The 20,977-nt window shown below is 35.4% G+C and overlaps 1 protein-coding gene across 1 annotated transcript; it reads right to left on the bottom strand.

The window, feature by feature from the left end:
* Positions 1-970: 970 nt before the first annotated feature.
* LOC144837363 (uncharacterized) lies at positions 971-19,304 on the bottom strand. Its single transcript, XM_078692431.1, has 30 exons — positions 19,283-19,304; positions 18,989-19,052; positions 17,457-17,589; positions 17,041-17,109; positions 16,587-16,735; positions 15,735-15,930; positions 15,421-15,549; positions 14,413-14,510; positions 13,993-14,087; positions 13,704-13,897; positions 13,199-13,336; positions 12,277-13,002; positions 11,818-12,158; positions 11,400-11,549; positions 10,806-11,071; positions 10,091-10,264; positions 9,488-9,639; positions 8,683-8,998; positions 8,091-8,190; positions 7,161-8,004; positions 6,891-6,953; positions 5,720-6,751; positions 5,282-5,416; positions 5,088-5,183; positions 4,744-4,803; positions 4,366-4,428; positions 3,037-3,181; positions 2,456-2,601; positions 2,227-2,344; positions 971-2,019 (listed from the first exon to the last, which is right to left on the bottom strand). Exons 2-30 carry the CDS (start codon positions 19,010-19,012, stop codon positions 1,995-1,997), a joined length of 6,177 nt encoding a protein of 2,058 aa, XP_078548557.1. The 5' UTR covers positions 19,013-19,052; positions 19,283-19,304; the 3' UTR covers positions 971-1,994.
* Positions 19,305-20,977: the final 1,673 nt, after the last annotated feature.

Genomic DNA, 20,977 nt, shown 5'->3' with positions numbered 1-20,977 from the left:
TTGGGTGTTATCTCCTTGATAAAACCAATTTCACAGGTCCACGCTTAAAATTCAAATTAAGATCAAATACTTTACCCCTTGATGGACGAACCTGTAAATGGTCTAAAGAAATATCTGGGCACTGCACTATATGTCAGAGTGGTGAAATAGAAAATATACAACATTTTTTATTTGATTGCCGAGCTCTTAATGCTATAAGAGAGATTGAATTAGTAGAGCTAAATAATGACCTTGAAATTTTGGATGAGTCTGCAACATGGAAATATTTTATAAATGCTAATGTTAATGAAAAAACAATTTTAGTTTTAGGGGGGGAACATTAATATGGATCTTAGTAAAGCTGTCTTGGCAGCATTCAACAAATATTGTAAACATTTTGTCCGCATTTATTTTGTATAGCGTTTTTCCGTAGTGCATTTTTTCCGTAGTTCATGCATTATTTTTTAATTTTTTTGTCTATGAAATAACGCTTAGATTCCGTTTTTATTTTAGTAATGTATTTTATTAATAAACAAAAATAAATACTACATGCAAGTGGGATTAAATCAAAGCATGATCCAATACAACATGTCATATAACACACACCCCTCTTTATGGCTCTTGTGTTTTTCACACAAACTGCACCGCCAACATTATTAAATTTTAGAGACTCATTCATCATTTCATTTGTAATAATTTGCCTTCATTATTTTAATAAAACAGTTCCTTTAGCCATTGTTTTTCTTTTCAACATTCGGTATATCTTTATTACTTTATATAAAAAATATTTTTTATTTTGATCATGAATTTGTGAAAATGTTATGCCTTTATTTTATTTTTGTATGACTTAGGACTACTTAGGTTTACTTTAGCCTTAGCTGTTTGGGGGCTATCAGGGCACCGTAGACGATTTAACAACTTTCCTCCATGTGGCCCTGTCCTCCACCATCCTCAGTGTCTTAGATTTAGAGAGTATTTGAAAATTGTTATTAAAACATTTTATGTACTTTTTAAATTAATCTAGATATTGCTTCTCCTTCAAGATGTGTATTAAGAATAAATAAATAAAAATAATGTTTCATCCAACACTATACAAGTAAAATCTACACGTGTGCTTTCTCTATAGTAATGCATTTTAAAATGATATGTTTTGTATTAAATTATTTTATTAAACATTTTGACAGCGCTGTGGCACTATTATTTACAGTACTTGAATTCAACTTTTTTCAGCCATAGTTTATTGGTAAATAATACAACAGAGAGACATATATTGCTATTCTTATACCATAACATTTAATTCAATATTTAATGCATTTTGACTATTAACAAATGTTTGGGCATGATTTAAATTTAAGAAAATCTCTTACTATAACTGAAGTTGTTATTTAGGAATAAGCTAATATACGTACACATGCTTTTTAAAGAGGAATCAAAGTAGTATCTTTTATTGTTTTTGTAGTGTTAATTTAGCTCAACCTACACTTACATTTTTTATGCAATTTCAATTATTTATATCCGAATATTATTATTTTATTAATCAAATTTATGCAAAATATATAAAACATATTGTCTATTTTTATTCTTGTGTTTAAAACAAACAAAAAATCAAACTGTTCCAAAATAAATGTTTATATATCATATTTCCTGTCGGCGATTTTTTGTGGTTCATTAGAGAAATTATAATATACCGACGCCATTGTTCTTAATTATGAAATATGTTTTCTAGTAAAAATTAAATGAAACAACTGCTGTCAAACACTGTAAAAACACTGATATATTAATATTTGCTCTGTGCAATTAATTTCTTGCAACAAACACTAACAAAATAAAGTGCTTGTTTAATGAAATTATTTTGAGAATTTGTTAGTAAAAACTCAACAAAATCAAGTTAAACATGTAGTTGAAATTAGTATTTGAAATCCTTGCCTTACAAGTTGGTCTGCTTGAGGAACTATCACAACACTGATGAATTTAAAAATCTGATGTGCTGAATCCAGATGTTAATGAAGACTGGTTTATCTCCATCCAGAGAAAGAAGGTCTGCAGAAAAATACAATTAATTATTTACAAATATTAATTTGTTTAAATACTAGTTATATAACATTTTAATTGATAATAGAAAAACAACATCTCCTAATTATAATCGTTTTAATTACAACCACTAAAACTATTACTTCAATTCAATATCTATTCTTTCAATTGAAAAAGATAACAATACAAGAAAATGAAGATTAACAATTGACTTACGAGCTTCCTTGGGTGTTGTTTCCAAATGGACTGCCGCCACCACCTCCACCTCCACCACCAAATGGACTGCCACCACCGCCACCACCAAATGGACTAGTAGCGGGAGCCCCAAAAGCACCTTGTTAAAGAAATAAACATCAAAATAAATTAATATATTACAGTAATATATAAATAGAACTAGACACCTCTTTTCTTTGTATTTTAAAAATGTTGAGGCATGTACACTTACTAGAAGCACTAAAAGCAGGCGTTTGATTCTGTTGACCAAAACCAGCACCAAATGCTGAAGGCTGGTTGTTAGAGCTCATAGCTGCAAAACTTGCTGTTCCTTGGTTTGCTATGTTACCAAATCCAACCGAATCATTACTTGCAAATCTGAAAAAAAGACAGCAAAACTCTTTTTTTAAAATTGTATAATAAACAATAAGTACTCAACAATTGTTATCCATTGTAGTTAGTATCTTTATTATTACTGTTACCATGTGATCAAATTAGGCAGACAATTACACATGGGATTTGAGTTGAGATCTACTGTTTGGCTCCAATTTTAAATATTAATTTTTTATCATAACTTGACATTGTCATTCTCATCAGCAGTTGCATCATGTTTTTAACTTTGCATATTCTTTAAACGAAGTATATTTCTTAAGATTTATGTGTTCAGTTCAACTTTACAAAAATATAATTTGAACACAATTTAAATATTATTGACACACAAAAAGATGATCAACATCATACTTGTTATTATGGCCATGGAAAAATGAAAACAAAGAACAACAACTTTACACAAAATGATGAATTTTTACTTACGCACTAAAGCCACCACTTGTAGAGCCAAATGTTGATGCTCCAATTGGACTTGAGAATGAAGGAGTACTTCCAAATGAAGAACCTCCAAAAGCAGTAGATCCAAAACTTGGAGGACTTCCAAATCCACTAGCACCTTTCACTGGGGCTGTTGGATGTGTAATATGGTTAAAGTAAAGGTTACTACTTAACACAAATATGCTATAATAGAGATTAAGGCTTTTTCTGTAGCTGCGACAGGGCTACATATTCAAGATGGCTATAATTTCAACTAGTGCAACATTGTTGCAGCAATTAAGAGATAAGATTAATCAATTGACTTTTCCATTTATATTGATTGATTGATTGATTGAATTTATTTGATGCTCAACATTAAAATAACAAACAGACAAAAGACAAAATAACGAGCATCAGGAACACCCATTAGGCCGGAAAACCAGCCCATTTCCAATGGGGTCCAAATTGCACATAACAAACAATAAAAAATACAACATTAATAAAATATATATATATATATATATACATAAAAAATAAAGCCTAGTAAAACAGAAAAATTAAAAGAGAAAACAAACAAGTAATGAGAAGATTGCACGTCATCAAGACCATTATAGTTATCAAAATTGTTATAAATATTAAATATTGCGTTCAAAATGTTTTTTAATATGAGATTTGAAGGTAGTTATGTTGGAAATTAATTTTAAGTTAGATGGAAGAGCGTTCCAGTCTTTGATAGCAGAGAAGAAAAAAGTAGAATGAGACTGTTTATTTCCTTTAAGTAGAGGTAAAACCAGATTAACATTACGTTGGCGTGTGTTATGTGTGTGGATTGTGGATGTCCGTGAGAAATGTTCAGATAGATATGGAGCTGCATTGTTATTGACAATTTTATGAACATTACAAAGCCTGAGAAATGTTACTCTACTTTCCACCTTAAGCATGCCAATGTCTGACAACTCCTTCTGACCAATATGAGATCGTGGTCTGAAACCACGCACAAATTTGTTCTGAGTGGTCTGTAGTTTTTGCTTCAAAACTTTGTCAATACCTTCATACCAAGTCGAAGCGCATATAACACCATTCTATCATGGTTATGGTGCTGTCTGAGTGGAATTTTCAAAAACATCCTTCTTTCTAAGGGGTCAGATCATTTACAGGCACAGCAGAAATTTAAACCGCCTGGTGATATACTGAAAATGAATTCTATATCAGAAACTGGACCTAGACTAAAACTAGAGAATAAAAAAGAATAAAACCTAGAAAAAATGAATCTTTAAAGGTTGCAAAATTTGAGTAAAGTACATTTTGTGCCTACACTTAATTCTCTGTACTTACAAGTTGCCTGTCCAAAACCAAATCCACTGGTGTTACTGCTAAATGGACCTGGTGAACCAAAAGCTGGTAACAAAAAAATAATCAAAATAAATTAATAGTGTTAATAAACAAACATGTCAGTGGCAACGATGATGTAACATGAATGCTCAAAATAATGATGATGTAACAATGAGTGATGAAAATGCCAATGATAATGATTATGATGCTAAAGGATTGTTATGATGTCATCATTGATTGTTATGATGTCATCATTGATTGATGTTGAACATGTTATATTGGTGCTAAATAATGTTAATAATAGTATTATTGACACATATGATACTAATGTTTGTAAAACATGGGCAACAAGGTAAAAATACATAGTAAACGTTTACATACCTCCTGCTTCGTCAGTACCACCAAATTTATTATCTTTTTGTTTGCCAAACAATGACGAACCTACAAAAATGAATATGCACACTATGATAGATATTACCCCAGACATGCTCATAAAAAGAATTTGTATCCGTCCGGTTTAATACATCAAGTAGACTAATTAATAATATCATTAACAATATTAAAACTCTAGAAACACTTGTGTATAATCTTAATTTTAACCTTATATAGATATTACCATTCTCGATATTAGAAATGCTGCATTGTGGGATTACTGTTGTATTAAGTATTGTTTATGCATGGACGAACAATTTTAGCAATGCAATGACTTTCAACGAATAATTTACCTCCAAAAGCAGGTGTGGAATCTGATTTGGCGACACCAAAAGGATTCACCTTTGCATTTTCTGGGTTTGGTTTACCACCAAGACCTGAAAACATACCTGTAAATAAAACATAATATTATTTATATGCCTTATAATTCAAACTATGCATGAATAATTGTCTTGGATGAAATGCAAAATAAAAGTAACAAGATTACCACCACTGCTGCTGGCTCCAAATGGACTGTCGCTGCTTGAGCTTTGTTGAGCCGATCCAAATGATGGATTCTGACCAAACGCCGAGGCTTGAGAAGTGCTTTGTCCGAAGGGTAAACTCACATTTTTAGAAGCATCTATAATGTTATGGATAATAAACAACATAGCTTAAAATAATGTAAAAAGATATCTGAAACCTGGTTCAAAAAAGTTCAAAAGTTCAAACTCGGTGGTCTATAAGATCATTGGGGAAATTCCTGTTTGTGATGATCTACTACATAGGAATTCATTGCGACAAGCTCCCTCAACAGTGTTGGTGGCTTCTAGGTCTAGGCAACGACATTTTCATTTAAGTCTGAATGAAGAATTAGCTCCAAAGAAGAACAATGTCAAAAAACATTGCTCACCTATGGTAAATTATTATGAGTAAACATAGTCACCTGAGGCAGATGAGAAAGAAAATCCTGAAGAGGCTGGCTTTCCGGTACCACAATCGTCAGTACCACCTGTGCTGCTTCCAAACAGAGAAGTAGAACCAAAGAAGCTAACAGTGTTTGCTTTGTTTCCAAACATTACTGAACCAAACGCAGATGAAGTTTGTCCAAACAAGGATCCAGAACTTGGTGTGGTTGGTCCTGCACCTGTAGTAGTAGCGGCAGTAGATGAGCCAACCTGTCCAAAACCAAAACCAGTTGCTGAAGTGGTTGGTACGGCACCAGTAGTAGTAGCGGCAGCAGATGACCCTACCTGTCCAAAACTAAAACTAGTTGCTGAAGTGGTTGGTGCTGCACCAGTAGTAATAGCGGCAGCAGATGAGCCAACCTGTCCAAAACCAAAACCAGTTGCTGACGGTGTTGTTACAGCACCAGTAGTAGTAGCGGCAGTAGATGACCCAACCTGTCCAAAACCAAAACTAGTTGCTGAAGTGGTTGGTGCTGCACCAGTAGTAGTAGCGGCAGCAGATGAGCCAACCTGTCCAAAACCAAAACCAGTTGCTGAAGTAGTTGTTACAGCACCAGTAGTAGTAGCGGCAGTAGATGACGCTATTTGTCCAAAACTAAAACCAGTAATTGAAGTTGTTGGTGCTGCAGTAATAGCTGTCGAGCTAGTTGTAGAAGAGGTTGCTGCCTGCCCTAAACTAAAACCTGCACTCATAGTGGAAGAAGCAGTAGTAGTTGTGGCAATGGTACTGTCAGAAGGTTTTCCAAATGCAAATCCACTTGTTGGAGTGAAGCTGAAAGGTGATGTCGTGCTGGGTGCTGATGAAGCAGAGGGATTGGCCAAGGATGCGGCAGTTGGCTTTCCGAATGAGAAACCACTTGTTGAACTACTTGCTGTGAAGCTGAACGATGATGTTGAAGATGTACTTGGTGTTGGCTCGTCATCAGCTGCCAACAAACCCATAAGACTGTTGCTACTTGACCGGCTTTCTGATGTTGGTGGCACCGAAGATGCAGCAATATCTTTTGCCCCTATCATAAAAAGCAATTAATATTGTGTTTCAAAGTCTTAATTGTATATAGTTTTTATATAGATTTCTTATAAATATTTTAAAATATTATTCTTTTATTGTATTATTTTTCTTTAATAAAAAAGAAGTTTATTAAATACCTGTTGATGCTGTTGATGCTGGAACTGCTGATGTTTTCTGGACATCTCCCTTTGTGTTTACAACTAAAGAAAAAGATAATCAGGGCAAAGCATGTATAAATAATGTTGCAGATCCATGAATTTTTATCATGGGGTGGAGGATTATCAAGTGCTGAAGCCACTGAATCATATTTTTAGGGGGTGGCCACTTTAGATTAGGCTGGGCAAAATCAATACAGCGTATGATGTAATCATGTAATGTATATAATAGTATGTCTTGATTGTACTTACCTTGAGTTGGACTACTCTCTTGATGTGGAAAATGTAGCTCTTGAGCCTTGGCATCTACTGGCAATGCTGATCCAGCTGCAGTTGTCTTTCCAGTTGAAGGAAGGGCTGATTTTGGTACCTCTTCTTTAGAAAGACTTGTTGAAGAGAGTGGAGTAGATGGTTTTTGGTTTGAAGCAGCACCAAATGCAGAACCAGAGTTGCTTGGTTTATTAAAACTGAAACCAAGTGAAGATGATGAACTGGGTACAGGCGCTCCTAAAGAAAAAGAGCTTGCGGGTGTAGTGGTTGCAATACTGGTTGATGTTGCTGAGCTCCCAAATGAGAATCCTGAAGTAGATCCTGATGCTAATGAGGCAGACGATGTAGCTGCTGTTTGCTGACCCAAAGGCTTGGAAAAACTGAATCCTGTATTAGCAACAGAAGCAGTTGTTTTAGTGGATGGTAAGGCAGCAGCTTCAACCGAAGCACCAAAGTTAAAACCAGTTTGAGGAGATGAAGCACCTTTGTTATTACCAAAACCAGATGAGACTGAACTGAAGCCAAAGCTGGGGAAGCTTGAAGGACCAGAGGAAGAAGATGCGCTAGGATTTGTAGTTGATCCAGTTAGTGTGGTTTTCACAGATTGTGTGACAGCTGTTTTTATAGATGCTGCTTGACTTGATGCAGGCGATGTCAGACTGAATGCAGATGCATCTGGTTTGATGGTAAATGCTTTAGCAGACGATGCCATTGGTGCAGAGATGTTGGGATGAAGGCCAACTGAAGCAACACTTGTTGGTTGTGGTTTGGCCAGATTTTCAAAAGATTTTGGCAAACTTGCTGGTGAAAGCTGAGCAGCAGGACTCTTTAAGACAAATTAAAATACAGGTTAGTTCATTTATAAAACATTTTTAAAGATTAACATGAAAAGATTAGTACAATTTAACTAACCTTTGGACCTCGCGTAAATTGCTGAGTTGTTTTACCACTTGCCATGGCCATTTCTGCAATGACATCATTCAAAACTTTGGCAGTACCTGCATTTACAGAGCTAGAATATAACAATAGAATTGATTAATTAATTAATAAAATTGATTACAGTTTTTTTTTTTTTTTTTTTAACCATATTTAATGAGGGTGATCCATCCACCTATTGCTGATCATTAGAGACCCTCAGAGGTTCACAAGACAAACATATACACAAGATGCTCTACATAAACAAAGTCTTATTACAAGTCTTTGGGAGTGGAGTAATTTGGTCCTTAGAAAAAATCCTGACATGTGACGGGACTTGAACCCAGGACCCTTGGAGTGGTAGCCAAGCATCATAACCACCAAGCCACAACTCCACAGTTGACTCTCCTGATAACAGAACTCTCAGAAAACCCTAAAACTCACAAAAACAAATTTTCTTGGGATCCATTAAAAACACATCTGGAATGGCAGAAATATTGTATTAGCAAAGGGTGTCTGGTATTAAGAGGTTGATGGTTTTTCTTTAAATCATTTATTTGAGTAGTTTGATGCTAAGTAAATAAAGTACCTTCCAACAGGAGCAAAAGTTACTGGTGGTGGCATCGATTCTTTCATGCTGTCTAATTTGCCAATGTTCACAACTGGTGGTAGATCCTTTTGAGCTGGAGTCGTCTGACTGATCATCACTGCTTCTGCCATTTGCTGGCTGTTCAACCGATTGACTGCTGCCACTCCGGCAGCTTGACTTGGTGTCAGCTTACCTTTGGTTGATGCACCCCACTCAACAGTTGTCTTACCAGAGGTGGTTTTGAGTGCTGGTGATGTTGGTGGAGGTTGAGACATTGGTTTTGGTTTTGGTAATTCCTCTCTTACAGCTGCATTAGCTATAAAGCAAATTATAATTTAATGATATTAAAGAGATTTGTGAACTACAGTGTTTAATATTTGTTTGATTTGGGGCCCCCCTTCCCCACCCCCCTCTTGAATTAAAAACATATACAATGCAAAATATAAAACATTAGGTTAAAATTAACACTTCAATTTACAATCTTTAAGAGTGTAACACATAGGAAAAATTTGAGCTGAAATTGAGCATAATTAGGAGGTTTATCCCAACTAAAATGAGAGCAAAAATGATTAAAAATGGCTGAAACCACACACTATTCAATTCTTTTTTTCAATTATGATCTTTTTCACACTTATGTCAGATATTTAATTACATTCACACATGCCAATAAACAATGCAATGTTCCGAGATACAGAACAAGTGTGATTATAGTTTTAGGGTGTTTATTTTTTTAACCTAAGTGTGAATGGTGAAGATAGCCACTGCATTCACCACTGGGTGATTCAGTATAATCATAAACCTTTACCAACTGACTGCCTGGACTGCTGCTTTTGTTCCACCTTAGCTGGTTGAGAAGATGATTGTACTCGACTTGGTTTGTTGCCATCCACAATATCAAGTTCTCTGGCTAGATTCAACGGTCTAGCAGACACCTGTTCAGCATCTTGAACTAACGGACTGTTTGAAAACCGGATCGTTTGTGAAAGGTTACCTACATAAGTAGTAGTAAGTAGTAAATAGAAAATGTAGTATTAGTAAATAAACACTCTTTTTTTTAGTATGCATTGCATAATATACAATTATTGTTTATATTTATTAAAGTGTATTTAGGATCACTAAGAGTGGCAGTACAATAAAAAAGTAAATATAGCGAATGAATATGGAACTTACTGTGTTGCTTTCAGTGAAGGTGTCAGATGGATACTTACTGTGAGGCTTTAGGTACAGGTGTCTGAGGGCTAGGCCAAGCACTGATGAATATGGAACTTACTGTGTTGCTTTCAGTGAAGGTGTCAGATGGATACTTACTGTGAGGCTTTAGGTACAGGTGTCTGAGGGCTAGGCCAAGCACTGATGAATATGGAACTTACTGTGTTGCTTTCAGTGAAGGTGTCAGATGGATACTTACTGTGAGGCTTTAGGTACAGGTGTCTGAGGGCTAGGCCAAGCACTGATGTCATAGGATTGAGCTTCTCGTAATCTTTGCTTCACCACCTTGAGCTGTTCTTGTAAGTTACTGATGATATTGTGGTGATTGCTAAGAGTTTGGTAAACAGCATCTAAAGTCGGTGATTTCATTACTCTATAATGAAATAAGATACAGTAAGTAAAGACGTTTTAACCAAGTCACCTAATTCCAAGGGCAGTAAACATGCCATAGCATGCTACTTATATTTCATCCTTGTTATAAATATTCCAGCATAGTACGGCAATATTAGTATATTTCAACTAAGGCAAATGACTGAAAAAACCATGCTATGAACACAAACCGTACATTCTGAAATATAACATTTTCTGATAAAATTGTTAAAATTTTCTCTGAACCTAGTCTTTCCTAATCTTTCAAAACGTACATGAACCACATGAACAAGTACATCACAGCCACTGACCATAAATGGGCCCTCTGGGAGACCAGTCTTTGACTGATGAGTCACCCAGTATACCCTGGTGTACAAGTACATCACAGCCACTGACCATAACTGGGCCCTCTGGGAGACCAGTCTTTGACTGATGAGTCACCCAGTATAAATAAAATAAACAAATAATAAAACAAAAAATGTTAGGTGTGAATATCTATCAAAAATTGAATGTTGATGAATTATTGTATTGAAATGATGTCCAACCGTTTCTTGCGCCCTCGTGAAAGTTGCTGCTCTTCCCACACTGCATCGAGGCAGGCATTCACATCCTTTAAGCCAACCTCTAAGTTATGATGTTTACTACGTATCTCTTGCATTTTCTTAAGAGTGGCTGGATCAAGAGAGCGGGCTTTCAGAAAGTATACGTATCGTGGGTCGTTGTTTCTTTGTTCTCGTAACTTCACTTCTTCAATTAACGAGAATGCGTTCAATGTATCACTTTTAAGATGATGGATGTCTTCATTAATTGACTGAAAAATAATGTTTCTGACATTATTAAGATACATAATTTGACACAATCTGTATTTGATTGGTCACTCCGAAAAATCTCGCAATGATCTACTACAGTACCACTGCTCTTTATAAGTGTGGAGTTTGAAGAGCTAGAGGTACTACTGTACAGTGCGCTCTCTATTTTGTATTGTACACAATTACATGAAATATACAGAAATAAAATTAAAGAATTTTAGGACCCAAAAATGTCCCTTTATTAGAGGTATTTTACATTTTGTATTGTACATAACTACATGAAATATACAGAAATAAAATGCTGTTATAAATACAAAATAATTGGTTTACTTTGGTTACTTCGACACTTTCTTGTCTGAATTCAGTGAGTTTGTCGATGGACGCACGCAAGTACTTCTTCTCATTTTCTGTACCAATCACATAGTTTGCTGCTGTAGAGCGTTGCCTAAGAGATTTTAACTCTCGACTAAACAGCTCCATCTTTAAAAATAAAATGTCAACAAAATAAAATAAAAAAATGGTGATATAAGTAAGTAAGTAAGTATTATACTTTACTGTATTAGAAAAATATCTTAACGCAAAACAAAAGTCAAGCCCAACCATCTGAATTTTTTTTTTATTTTCTTTCTTTTTTTATTCTTTTTTTCTCGTTTGTCATTAAATTATTTTTAAAAATTCACATACATAAGAAATGTCACACGCATGACAAAAATTATAAGAAAAATAGTCCCAATACTGTCTTGATTACCTCTTCTTTAATTTTGGCTGAGAAAACTGATTGCAATTTTTCAGAGCCTGGACTTGTTTGAGTTGTCTGTAGGGTCTCTGTAGCTGGTCCCTGCTTAATATTTGTAGCTTGTACAACACTGGGTTTAGTAGGTTGTGGTGTGGTTACAGCAGGAACAGTGAATTGAGATACAGATTTAGCTGGTGCTGCGTGATCTTCTGGTGTAGTGAATGCCTTAGCCCGGGTCTGCTGGACTCCAAGTTGAGGAACAGTCTTAGCTCGAGCTCCCTGACCTGGAATGGATGCTACTTCTGCCACAGGCTTGATGACATTGACGGAAGTAGCAGATTGTGTCTGTAAGCCTAATGGTGAGAAAACAACAGGTTAAAATCATGAATTAAATAGATGAGATGATAAGAACTGTTACACTCAACCATTGGTGTCAGGCAAGTCAAACTGAAGAGATATGAAGTTACCTACCTGGAGCAGTAGGTTTTGGGCCAAAACTAGTTGACTCAGGACCTGCAGCAGATATAAATGAGAATCCAGTTGGCTTTGTTGCTGGTTGTGAGAAAGCGGATACTGGTTCTGCCTGTGGTGGGGGCTTAGGTGCAGAGAAGGAGAATGATGATGAAGCACCAGAGAGAGAGAATGTTGATTGGCTTATGGCTGCAGATTGAGCTCCAGCAGTCTGTAACTGAGTGGTTACTGCTGGTGGTGTAAAGGCACCTTTGGACTGACTAGAGAACATACTTCCAGGGTTTGTAACTGGAGGTGTAGGACCAGCTAATGAGACATTGCTTGATGATGTGGTTGACTTTGGAGCAAAAGAGAATGGACTGCTAGAAGATGCTGTTGATGATTGTCCAAATGAAAATCCTGTCATTCCAGTTGCTTGCGGTTGCCCAGAGGTTGTGGCTGTCTTTGAAGTGAAAGAAAATCCACCAGAATTACTACCGGATGGTTGACCAAATGGCACGCTTGTTGGCTTTGCACCAAATGATAAACCTGCAGCAGAGGTTGCAGCAGGAGTGGTAAAAGAGAAGCTGGCAACAGGAGCTGTAGATGAACTCATGCTCTGGATAGATGCTGTATTTGGTACACTTGTCTGTGCATGACCACCTCCAATGGAAGAAGCACTTTGAATTGGTTTAGAAGCTACTGAAGCTGGCATACTTGGAACCACAGCATCACCTCCTCCAGAACCTTTCAGAAAACCAAAACAGGTCAACAATTTTAAAAGGGATGTCATAGAAGTAAATAGTATTGCTTGAAATGAAAGATTTTTTTTCTTTTTTCATGTAACTAAGTCCTAAATGTTGCCATTTCCAAACCATGTGAAAAACACAATTAATTAGTAAAAAATTGTAGTTTTTCATAATAGACTTTTCGCATAACTTACCTGCTGGTTGTCTTTGACCTGGTGGAAATGCTACAGAAGGTGCCGTTATAACTGGACATTCTGTGTCGTATAACATGTAAAACGGGCAGATTTTACCCTCTGTTGACAAAGTGATGACTATTGGAGCAGGTCGTCCACCTAAAACAAAAAAAATAATACTAGAAAATCAAATGTTCTAGCCATCTTTTTTTAAGGTGAGGTCTTTTAAAGAATACATTTTCAAGGTTTTAAGAGAGGCTGCTTTTAAAGATTATCCACATTGGCTCTCGTTTAAAGATGAGCATTTCCAATTAAATTCTAATCACATTTGGTTTAATTTACATCAAAAGGTGACAAATAAATGCTTATTGGCTCCTGTTAAAAACCTGCTTGAACTTCTGATTTTTATGTTTTTATTTTTTCAGCTTCTTATTAATTTTAGTTATTTACTGACTAACCTGACTGATTTAATTCTGAAGTCAGATCCAATGCTATTCCTAGTGAATATGTTTCTTTATTAACTAACCTGATTGAACTAATTCTGATGTCAGATCCAATGCTATTCCCAGTGGATATGTTTCATCATTGTTAGCATTCAGTGGTAGTGTCAATCTAGCATTGTCATTCACGTTCCAAATCTCCCATTGGTTTGGATTCTTTTGTTGTTTACCCATAAGACCCATGTCAGCTCCATTGCTCTGCATTGCCAGCAATACTTCCCTGTGGAATTAACATGAAAGTAAGAGTTTATTCTGCTAAATATCAGTAAAGTATTAAAAAGGACATTCTAATACTATAATACAGATCAAACTTACCATTTATCAATATAATTGAGGTAGTATTGGCCTTTTCGTTCTCCATCACCAATGCAAATATCCTCAAAATTGTTAAACATTGGATCTCCCTCTTTCTACGTGTACAATAGAGATTTAAAAGCGAGAATCAGGCAAAATATAAATACATGTTTTTGTTAAGAATAGAGTAATACTTAATAACTTCACACATTGGTTAATGGTTTTGAATTTCTAAAGCGCAACAAAAAAAAGTTTTGAAGTGGTCCGACAACAATTGAAAGTTCATGCCAGCTCTAAATTAAAGTATGAGAATACAACCTTGTCACCAGGGTTTAAACTGTGGTTAGCATCAGTTGGCAGTCTCCTATCCTATTAACGGTTTATATAAATAAACATGAAAAAAACCAATGATTATTCTGACGAAATAGTTTTTGTCCTTACCGGTGCTGAGACAGTAACAACATTGGGTTGTAGACGGCCATCAGTATCAGCATATGCCGCAATAAACTTGTAAGTGGACAGCCAACAAACATCAACAACTAGAAGAAATTTGAGACAAAGAGACAATATGAATAAAATGATGAAATCTCAACTCAGACAGACACACAAACTACATACCGTTTTGTAGACAAAACTAGTTTGTAGTAGTGTCTTTTTATTGAAAAATAATTATGTATAATAAATATCTCACTGTATTTATCTACCCCTATTGTATGATGTGTGACTCATCAAATGAAAATGCCTTCTGAATACTGTATATCTTACTACATTCTAGCTACTGTATTTTACTCAAATGTATAATACAGTATGTCTCACTGTAATTTAGCTATCTCTATTTTACCTGTAACTCTATCATCAAATGTATAAGGCTTTTGAATACAGTACGTCTCACTGTAATTTAGCTATCTCTATTTTACCTGTAACTCTATCATCAAATGTATAAGGCTTCTGAATACAGTACGTCTCACTGTAATTTAGCTATCTCTATTTTACCTGTAACTCTATCATCAAATGTATAAGGCTTTTGAATACAGTACGTCTCACTGTAATTTAGCTATCTCTATTTTACCTGTAACTCTATCATCAAATGTATAAGGCTTCTGAATACAGTACGTCTCACTGTAATTTAGCTATCTCTATTTTACCTGTAACTCTATCATCAAATGTATAAGGCTTTTGAATACAGTACGTCTCACTGTAATTTAGCTATCTCTATTTTACCTGTAACTCTATCATCAAATGTATAAGGCTTCTGAATACAGTACGTCTGACTGTAATTTAGCTATCTCTATTTTACCTGTAACTCTATCATCAAATGTATAAGGCTTTTGAATACAGTACGTCTCACTGTAATTTAGCTATCTCTATTTTACCTGTAACTCTATCATGAAATGTATAAGGCTTTTGAATACAGTATGTCTCACTGTAATTTAGCTATCTCTATTTTACCTGTAACTCTATCATCAAATGTATATGGCTTTTGAATACGTCTCTTCTCAGTAAGTTGCAGATCATACTGTACCAGGCTACCATCTCCTTTACCAACAACCAGTTGTTTACCTTTAGGGCTCCAGCAAACTTAAAACAAAATTAAGTTAAAAGTCTATTAAAAAAATATTCAGAAAAAATCTGAATGAATATATTATAAAGTGAACCAGGTCTTTCTGCTTGAAATGCTGACACCCAACCATTAGACCACCAATGGTAAACAATACTAGTTCTTAATTGTTAATGTGTAAATACATTGATTGAAATTAGCTTACTGGCTCTAGAATCATTATCCTTCTGTATCTTAGCAACTACTCTCACTCCTGCAGATGTTTCACACAGAATTAAGCTGCCATCTGACAGACAAGTAGCAAGCACATTCAAATTTGTTGGATTCCAGCAAAGTTCAGTGACCCAGACGTCTGACCCCTGACTCAAAATCTGTGTAGACAATGCTTTAGCATTTGTACCCTATGGAGACAAAAGAGACATGGTATAGATTTTATTACAATACACCATGTCCTTGTAATTTGATTGGATTGTTGGCCATATGATGTTAAATAACTGTACTATTGCACTCTCAATAATGTCATTGAGAATGCAATGTTGTCATATGTGTACGATACTGCAAATTTGTTCCAATTTCATCTTTCACTGAAAAATAAATTATTTGTATATTCTATGGTATTAGGAGGTAAATACAGATTCCAACAATCTAGAGGTAACTATTGGTTTTTAAGAGAGTGCAATGTCGTTATATGTGTACGATACACAAATTAGTTATATTTTCATCTTTCACAAAATATTCATTATTTGTATATTATTTTCCATGGTATTGAAAGGGTAAATACAGATTCCAACCAAAGGAACTTTACTGATGTTTTGTTTTGAAGTATAAACAATGCAGGTGAAATTGTCTTAAAAAGAGAGTTAAACAATGACTGAATGGCGATATTGTCAGTTTTTATGAGGTTTTCTTGTTTTTATTCTTTCTGTGGAATCTGGTACATGTACCACTGAGGCTCACATAAACCGGTTCCACAACTTGTCTGCCACTATGGGACAAAAGGATTCTTACCAGTGTTCTGTGTGCACCAGGGTGGTTGCATATAAATGTAATAACTTACCAATTGGATCAATGACCTGACATCATACAGGGCAATAATGAGGGCAGCATCCTTCTTATAGCAAACAGCAAGAGTGAGGTTATCTGCACTAAGAGCAAGATGATGTGGCATGTAGCCAAGTTGTACATCAACATGGGGGTAGTCTGTCACTGTAAAATGATCAAAACAATTCTATTATTTCAACATGAGGGTAGTCTGTCACTAATGATTGAACCAATTCTATTATTCTTAGCATTTACACAACCAAAATTAGATTAGCAGGACATGCTAGAACATATTGGTTGTTCACACACACACCATCTTAACTCAAGACAATGGCAGTTAAATCATCTTGTCTTAATTGTTCTGACACACTGGCTTAATTTAAAAACCAATGCATTCTTTTTTAAAAACTGTTATAAAAGCTAAATTATTAATTGATATTTTCAATTTGTTTGATAAACTCTAATTTTACCAGTTTCTTTAGATTTGTCAACTGTACTATTCAATCGAGTTAATTCTGCTGTTTTCACAATTTTCAATCCTATATGAAGATAAAAAAATAATTTGTAAATAAGATTTGATTAAAGATGAATTGTTTTAAATTGATTTACATTTTAACTGCTAATGTAAATCTTAATAATGATACAATGGCATACAGCCAATGGTTATAAACTCCTAAATTAATAACATCTTAATTATCTTTTAAATCAACTCTAAAAATATAGTGTTTAAATAATTTTCTATGAACACTTTATGATCCCCTGTTCTGCATCAACCTCTAGTTAAAGCTGATATCACTGTAATGTATTCTGCATCAACCTCTAGTTAAAGCTAATATCACTGTAATGTATTCCGATTCAACCTCTAGGCTACTGCAATGTACTTTACCTTTGTTGTATCCAATGTAAAGGTAGCCATATTTGTTGCAAGCAACCACAATATTATATCGTTCACTTGGAATAGGATCATCTACATTAGTATTGAATATCTGCAATTTACACATCTCCTTAAATTTCAGATCCTATAATAAAACAAATTCAGATTAAAATATTACATCAGATAATTTTAAGTATAAATACATATCTATACAGAACTTGGCAATAATTGAGAGTTTGTCTTGATCTGGACTTTGGGGAAGAAACTCAGGTTTACATTAGCATATACAGTACAAAACAGGAAATAAAGAAATTTAATGATTTCGATCCAAGTCGGCCCTAAACCGTCTCGGCCAAAGTCAAGTCGGCCCCAAGTCAAGTCGGCCCCAAGTCAACTCGGCCTCAAGTCAACTCGGCCTCAAGTCAACTCGGCCTCACGTCAACTCGGCCAAAAAATAATCGGTCAACTCGGCCCCGTTAAAGTATGGAATGCAAAAGGTGCAAAGGAAGGGGATTGATAAAATAATATTTCTTTATATTTTTTTACCTATGAATAATTCTGACTTTTAATGAATATTAATATTTAGACAATAATACATTTAGCAAAAAAAATAAGAAGGATTTCACCAACTTTCCTTTATTTACGTTTAATAAAAATTCAAATTGCACAAATTGTTCAAATTGCGCATAACAAACAATTGATTAATAAGCTAGCATTCATACTATTATTAATGATTACAATATGAACATTTGGATAATAAATAGGAACACATTGTAGGCCCAATAATAATGATGATGAACGTACGTGGGCGCGTATGTTCGTTCGTGCGTCAAAATTCAATAAACATGTCCGATATGCGAGGACATTTATTAGGTGTGATAAGATTGTTTGGTTGAATCATTGAGGTATAATGTTAACTCCATGGTTGAATCACGCGTATATTTCTTCAGTGTATGCATTTTATTAGGCGACAACATCTTAAACCAATTCGTAGCTGCGCCTCCCTGCACCTTTGGCAGCTATTTCGATATCTACAACTGCTACGTGTTTTCGCTGACCGGGGGATTCCCCTTTTTTAAAAACGCAAATCATGGACAAAAACAATATGTACGATCATTTTTCTATGACCAAACGGTGGAACCATGGAGCTATTTTTAGCTCCATGGTGGAACGTAGGCCTACGTCTTCGATTTACTAAAATGTGGTACCTGCACGTGTTTTTGTAACACGCGGGTACTTCTATTCATATCGGCAATGAGATGATTTTTTTGTATGAGTATTTTTCTTATTTCTTAATTTTTTTTAAAGAGTGGATAGTAATAATCATAATAATATTAAGCACTTTTTGCGTTCCATACTTTATTGTGGCCGAGTTGACCGATTAGTTTTTGGCCGAGTTGACGTGAGGCCGAGTTGACTTGAGGCCGAGTTGACTTGAGGCCGAGTTGACTTGGGGCCGACTTGACATGGGGCCGACTTGACTTTGGCCGAGACGGTTTGGTGGATAAATAAAGGTACTAAATAATAAATTCAGATTTACTTACTTCAACTAAACGTTCTTCATCCATCTTGAAGAATACACTTAGAGTTTGTCAGCTCAAACAAGAACTAAATTAACAAATCAATCAAAATATGTATTAGGCCTAGGCCTCTATCTAGCCTAGTACTAGGCTAGCCTACCCACCACTATTATGCCTCGCTAGGCCTAGCCTAGTAGTAGTAGAAATAAATACAACTCATAATAGCCTAGTAAAGTATTAATATACATAGGCTAGTAGGCCTCTAGACTAGACTAAAGCATTTGTTGCAAAAATACTTTTTTTTAATCCACGGCTTACATTGGTTTGCGACCGATTCGGTCACATCTCGGGCCGAATTACTCCGGCAAACAAAAATAGGGCGCTAGCCAAGGGCCGAGCGGGGAGGCCTAGGCCTAGGCCTAGGCCTAGTCTAACCATGGAGGTCTAACTAGGCCTAGACTAAACCTAATAAATGACTGCTTAGTACAGTATTCATTCAACTAATGTATTTCCTACAATGATCTTATTCAAAGTTTATTTTTCAAGATTCTCTACTTTACATTATTCACCTACATGGTCATTTTAAAAGACAATAATAATAGGCCTAGCCTCCTAGCTAGGCCGTTTTCTTACCCACTCGCTTTGCTAGATTAAATGGAATCAAATGTGGGTACCAAAGTGGTGGTGGCTGAAAACCTCTAAAGAGTATGGAGCGTCAAAGGTGCCTTTTGAGTGACAATATCACAGTACAGAATCCTCTAGCCGATGATATGAAATGTTTTGTTAACGCTGATAGATTAACAGTCGGAAAGCGACTTTGCGCCAACAAGTCTTGGTAAAAGTTTTTATATCTATAATAATATATAAATCCAAAGGCAAATTACTGAAAAAATGACAATGCTGTTGGTATCAGTGGCTGGATCTCAATCGAGATACAAATAAAAAAAAAGCGAAAAGCTAAATCAAAACGATAAAGTAAAACAGCCAGAAAAGTTAGCAGAGCTTTCGGGGGACACTAGCCCTTCATCAGTGCATCTTTCCTACAGAAGTCTATTTGCAATCGGAAATATTAACAAAACAATTCTCTAGTTTCCCTTTTTTTGGCAGTACAGAATCCAATCCTGACCAAAAACTATGTTTTGCAGATTAAAACACACCTGTTCTCCAATGTTATTAAGATTTGCCAAGATCTTCTTGAGATATCTTGTAAATGGACAGACAGACAGACAGACAGACAGCCAGGAGGTTAAGAATGTAATTACCGTATTTATTCGAAGGAGACATTTTTTTTGGTGTAATATGGTAACATGTATAATCAAATAAATACACCCTTACACCAATGAAAAAAAATGCAACAAAAATGAATATCAAGAAGTGAAAAAATACAGTAAAAATGTTTGGTCAATTGTATATCATGGAAGTCAGTAGAACTATTGTGTATATATTTTTGTAGCAGGACATCAGATGAGGAAAAAAATAAAGGCCCTGAGCATTTATTTTGAGGTGGGGGATGGGGGATTTATTCCGAATGATGTTGCCTAGAGGGGGGAGGGGAGGTGTGATGAAGCTAGGTTGCAGGATGAGGAAAAAAATAAGGCTCTGAGCGTTTAATTTGAAGGGGAGGAGGAGATGGGGGCTTTATTTTGAATGATGTTCCTTAGGGGGATGGTGGTTAGTTTGCAGGGCTTATTCAACACAGGGCGTTTAATCAAATAAATATGGTACATTTCCAAATCTAATTGATATTCAATGACAGCTCATCAAAAGTTTGCTCACTTCCTTTTGACATCCAAGAAATTATAAGCTTTTCCAAGTCATCACTCTCAACATAAGTCTATTATTAGCACACCTCCGTTTCACAAATACTAGACCTAGACCAGGCCTTGTCTTTTGAAAATTATAGGTGTGCTACAAATTGCACTCCTCAATACATTCAGGGGTGCTGTAGGTGTGCTGTTTGTATTTTGATGTGTAGAAGGGCAGTTTAGGTGTGTTAGGTGAGTGCTCTCATGC

This window comes from Antedon bifida, chromosome 3, assembly GCF_963402885.1.
Source record: "Antedon bifida chromosome 3, ecAntBifi1.1, whole genome shotgun sequence".
In the NCBI taxonomy this organism is placed as follows: domain Eukaryota; kingdom Metazoa; phylum Echinodermata; class Crinoidea; order Comatulida; family Antedonidae; genus Antedon; species Antedon bifida.
The sequence above is the reverse complement of the archived record's forward strand: the minus strand, read 5'-3'. Positions and strand labels throughout refer to the sequence as shown.

Excerpts from the sequence above, each read along its gene's own strand:
- LOC144837363 (XM_078692431.1), bottom strand. The coding sequence starts at position 19,012 with ATGGATGAAGAACGTTTAGTTGAA. Across the intron at positions 13,337-13,703 it reads ATCAGAATTAGTTCAATCAG|GTGGACGACCTGCTCCAATA; the intron begins GTTAGTTAATAA and ends TTTTTGTTTTAG. Across the intron at positions 2,602-3,036 it reads ACAAGTGGTGGCTTTAGTGC|ATTTGCAAGTAATGATTCGG; the intron begins GTAAGTAAAAAT and ends TCTTTTTTTCAG.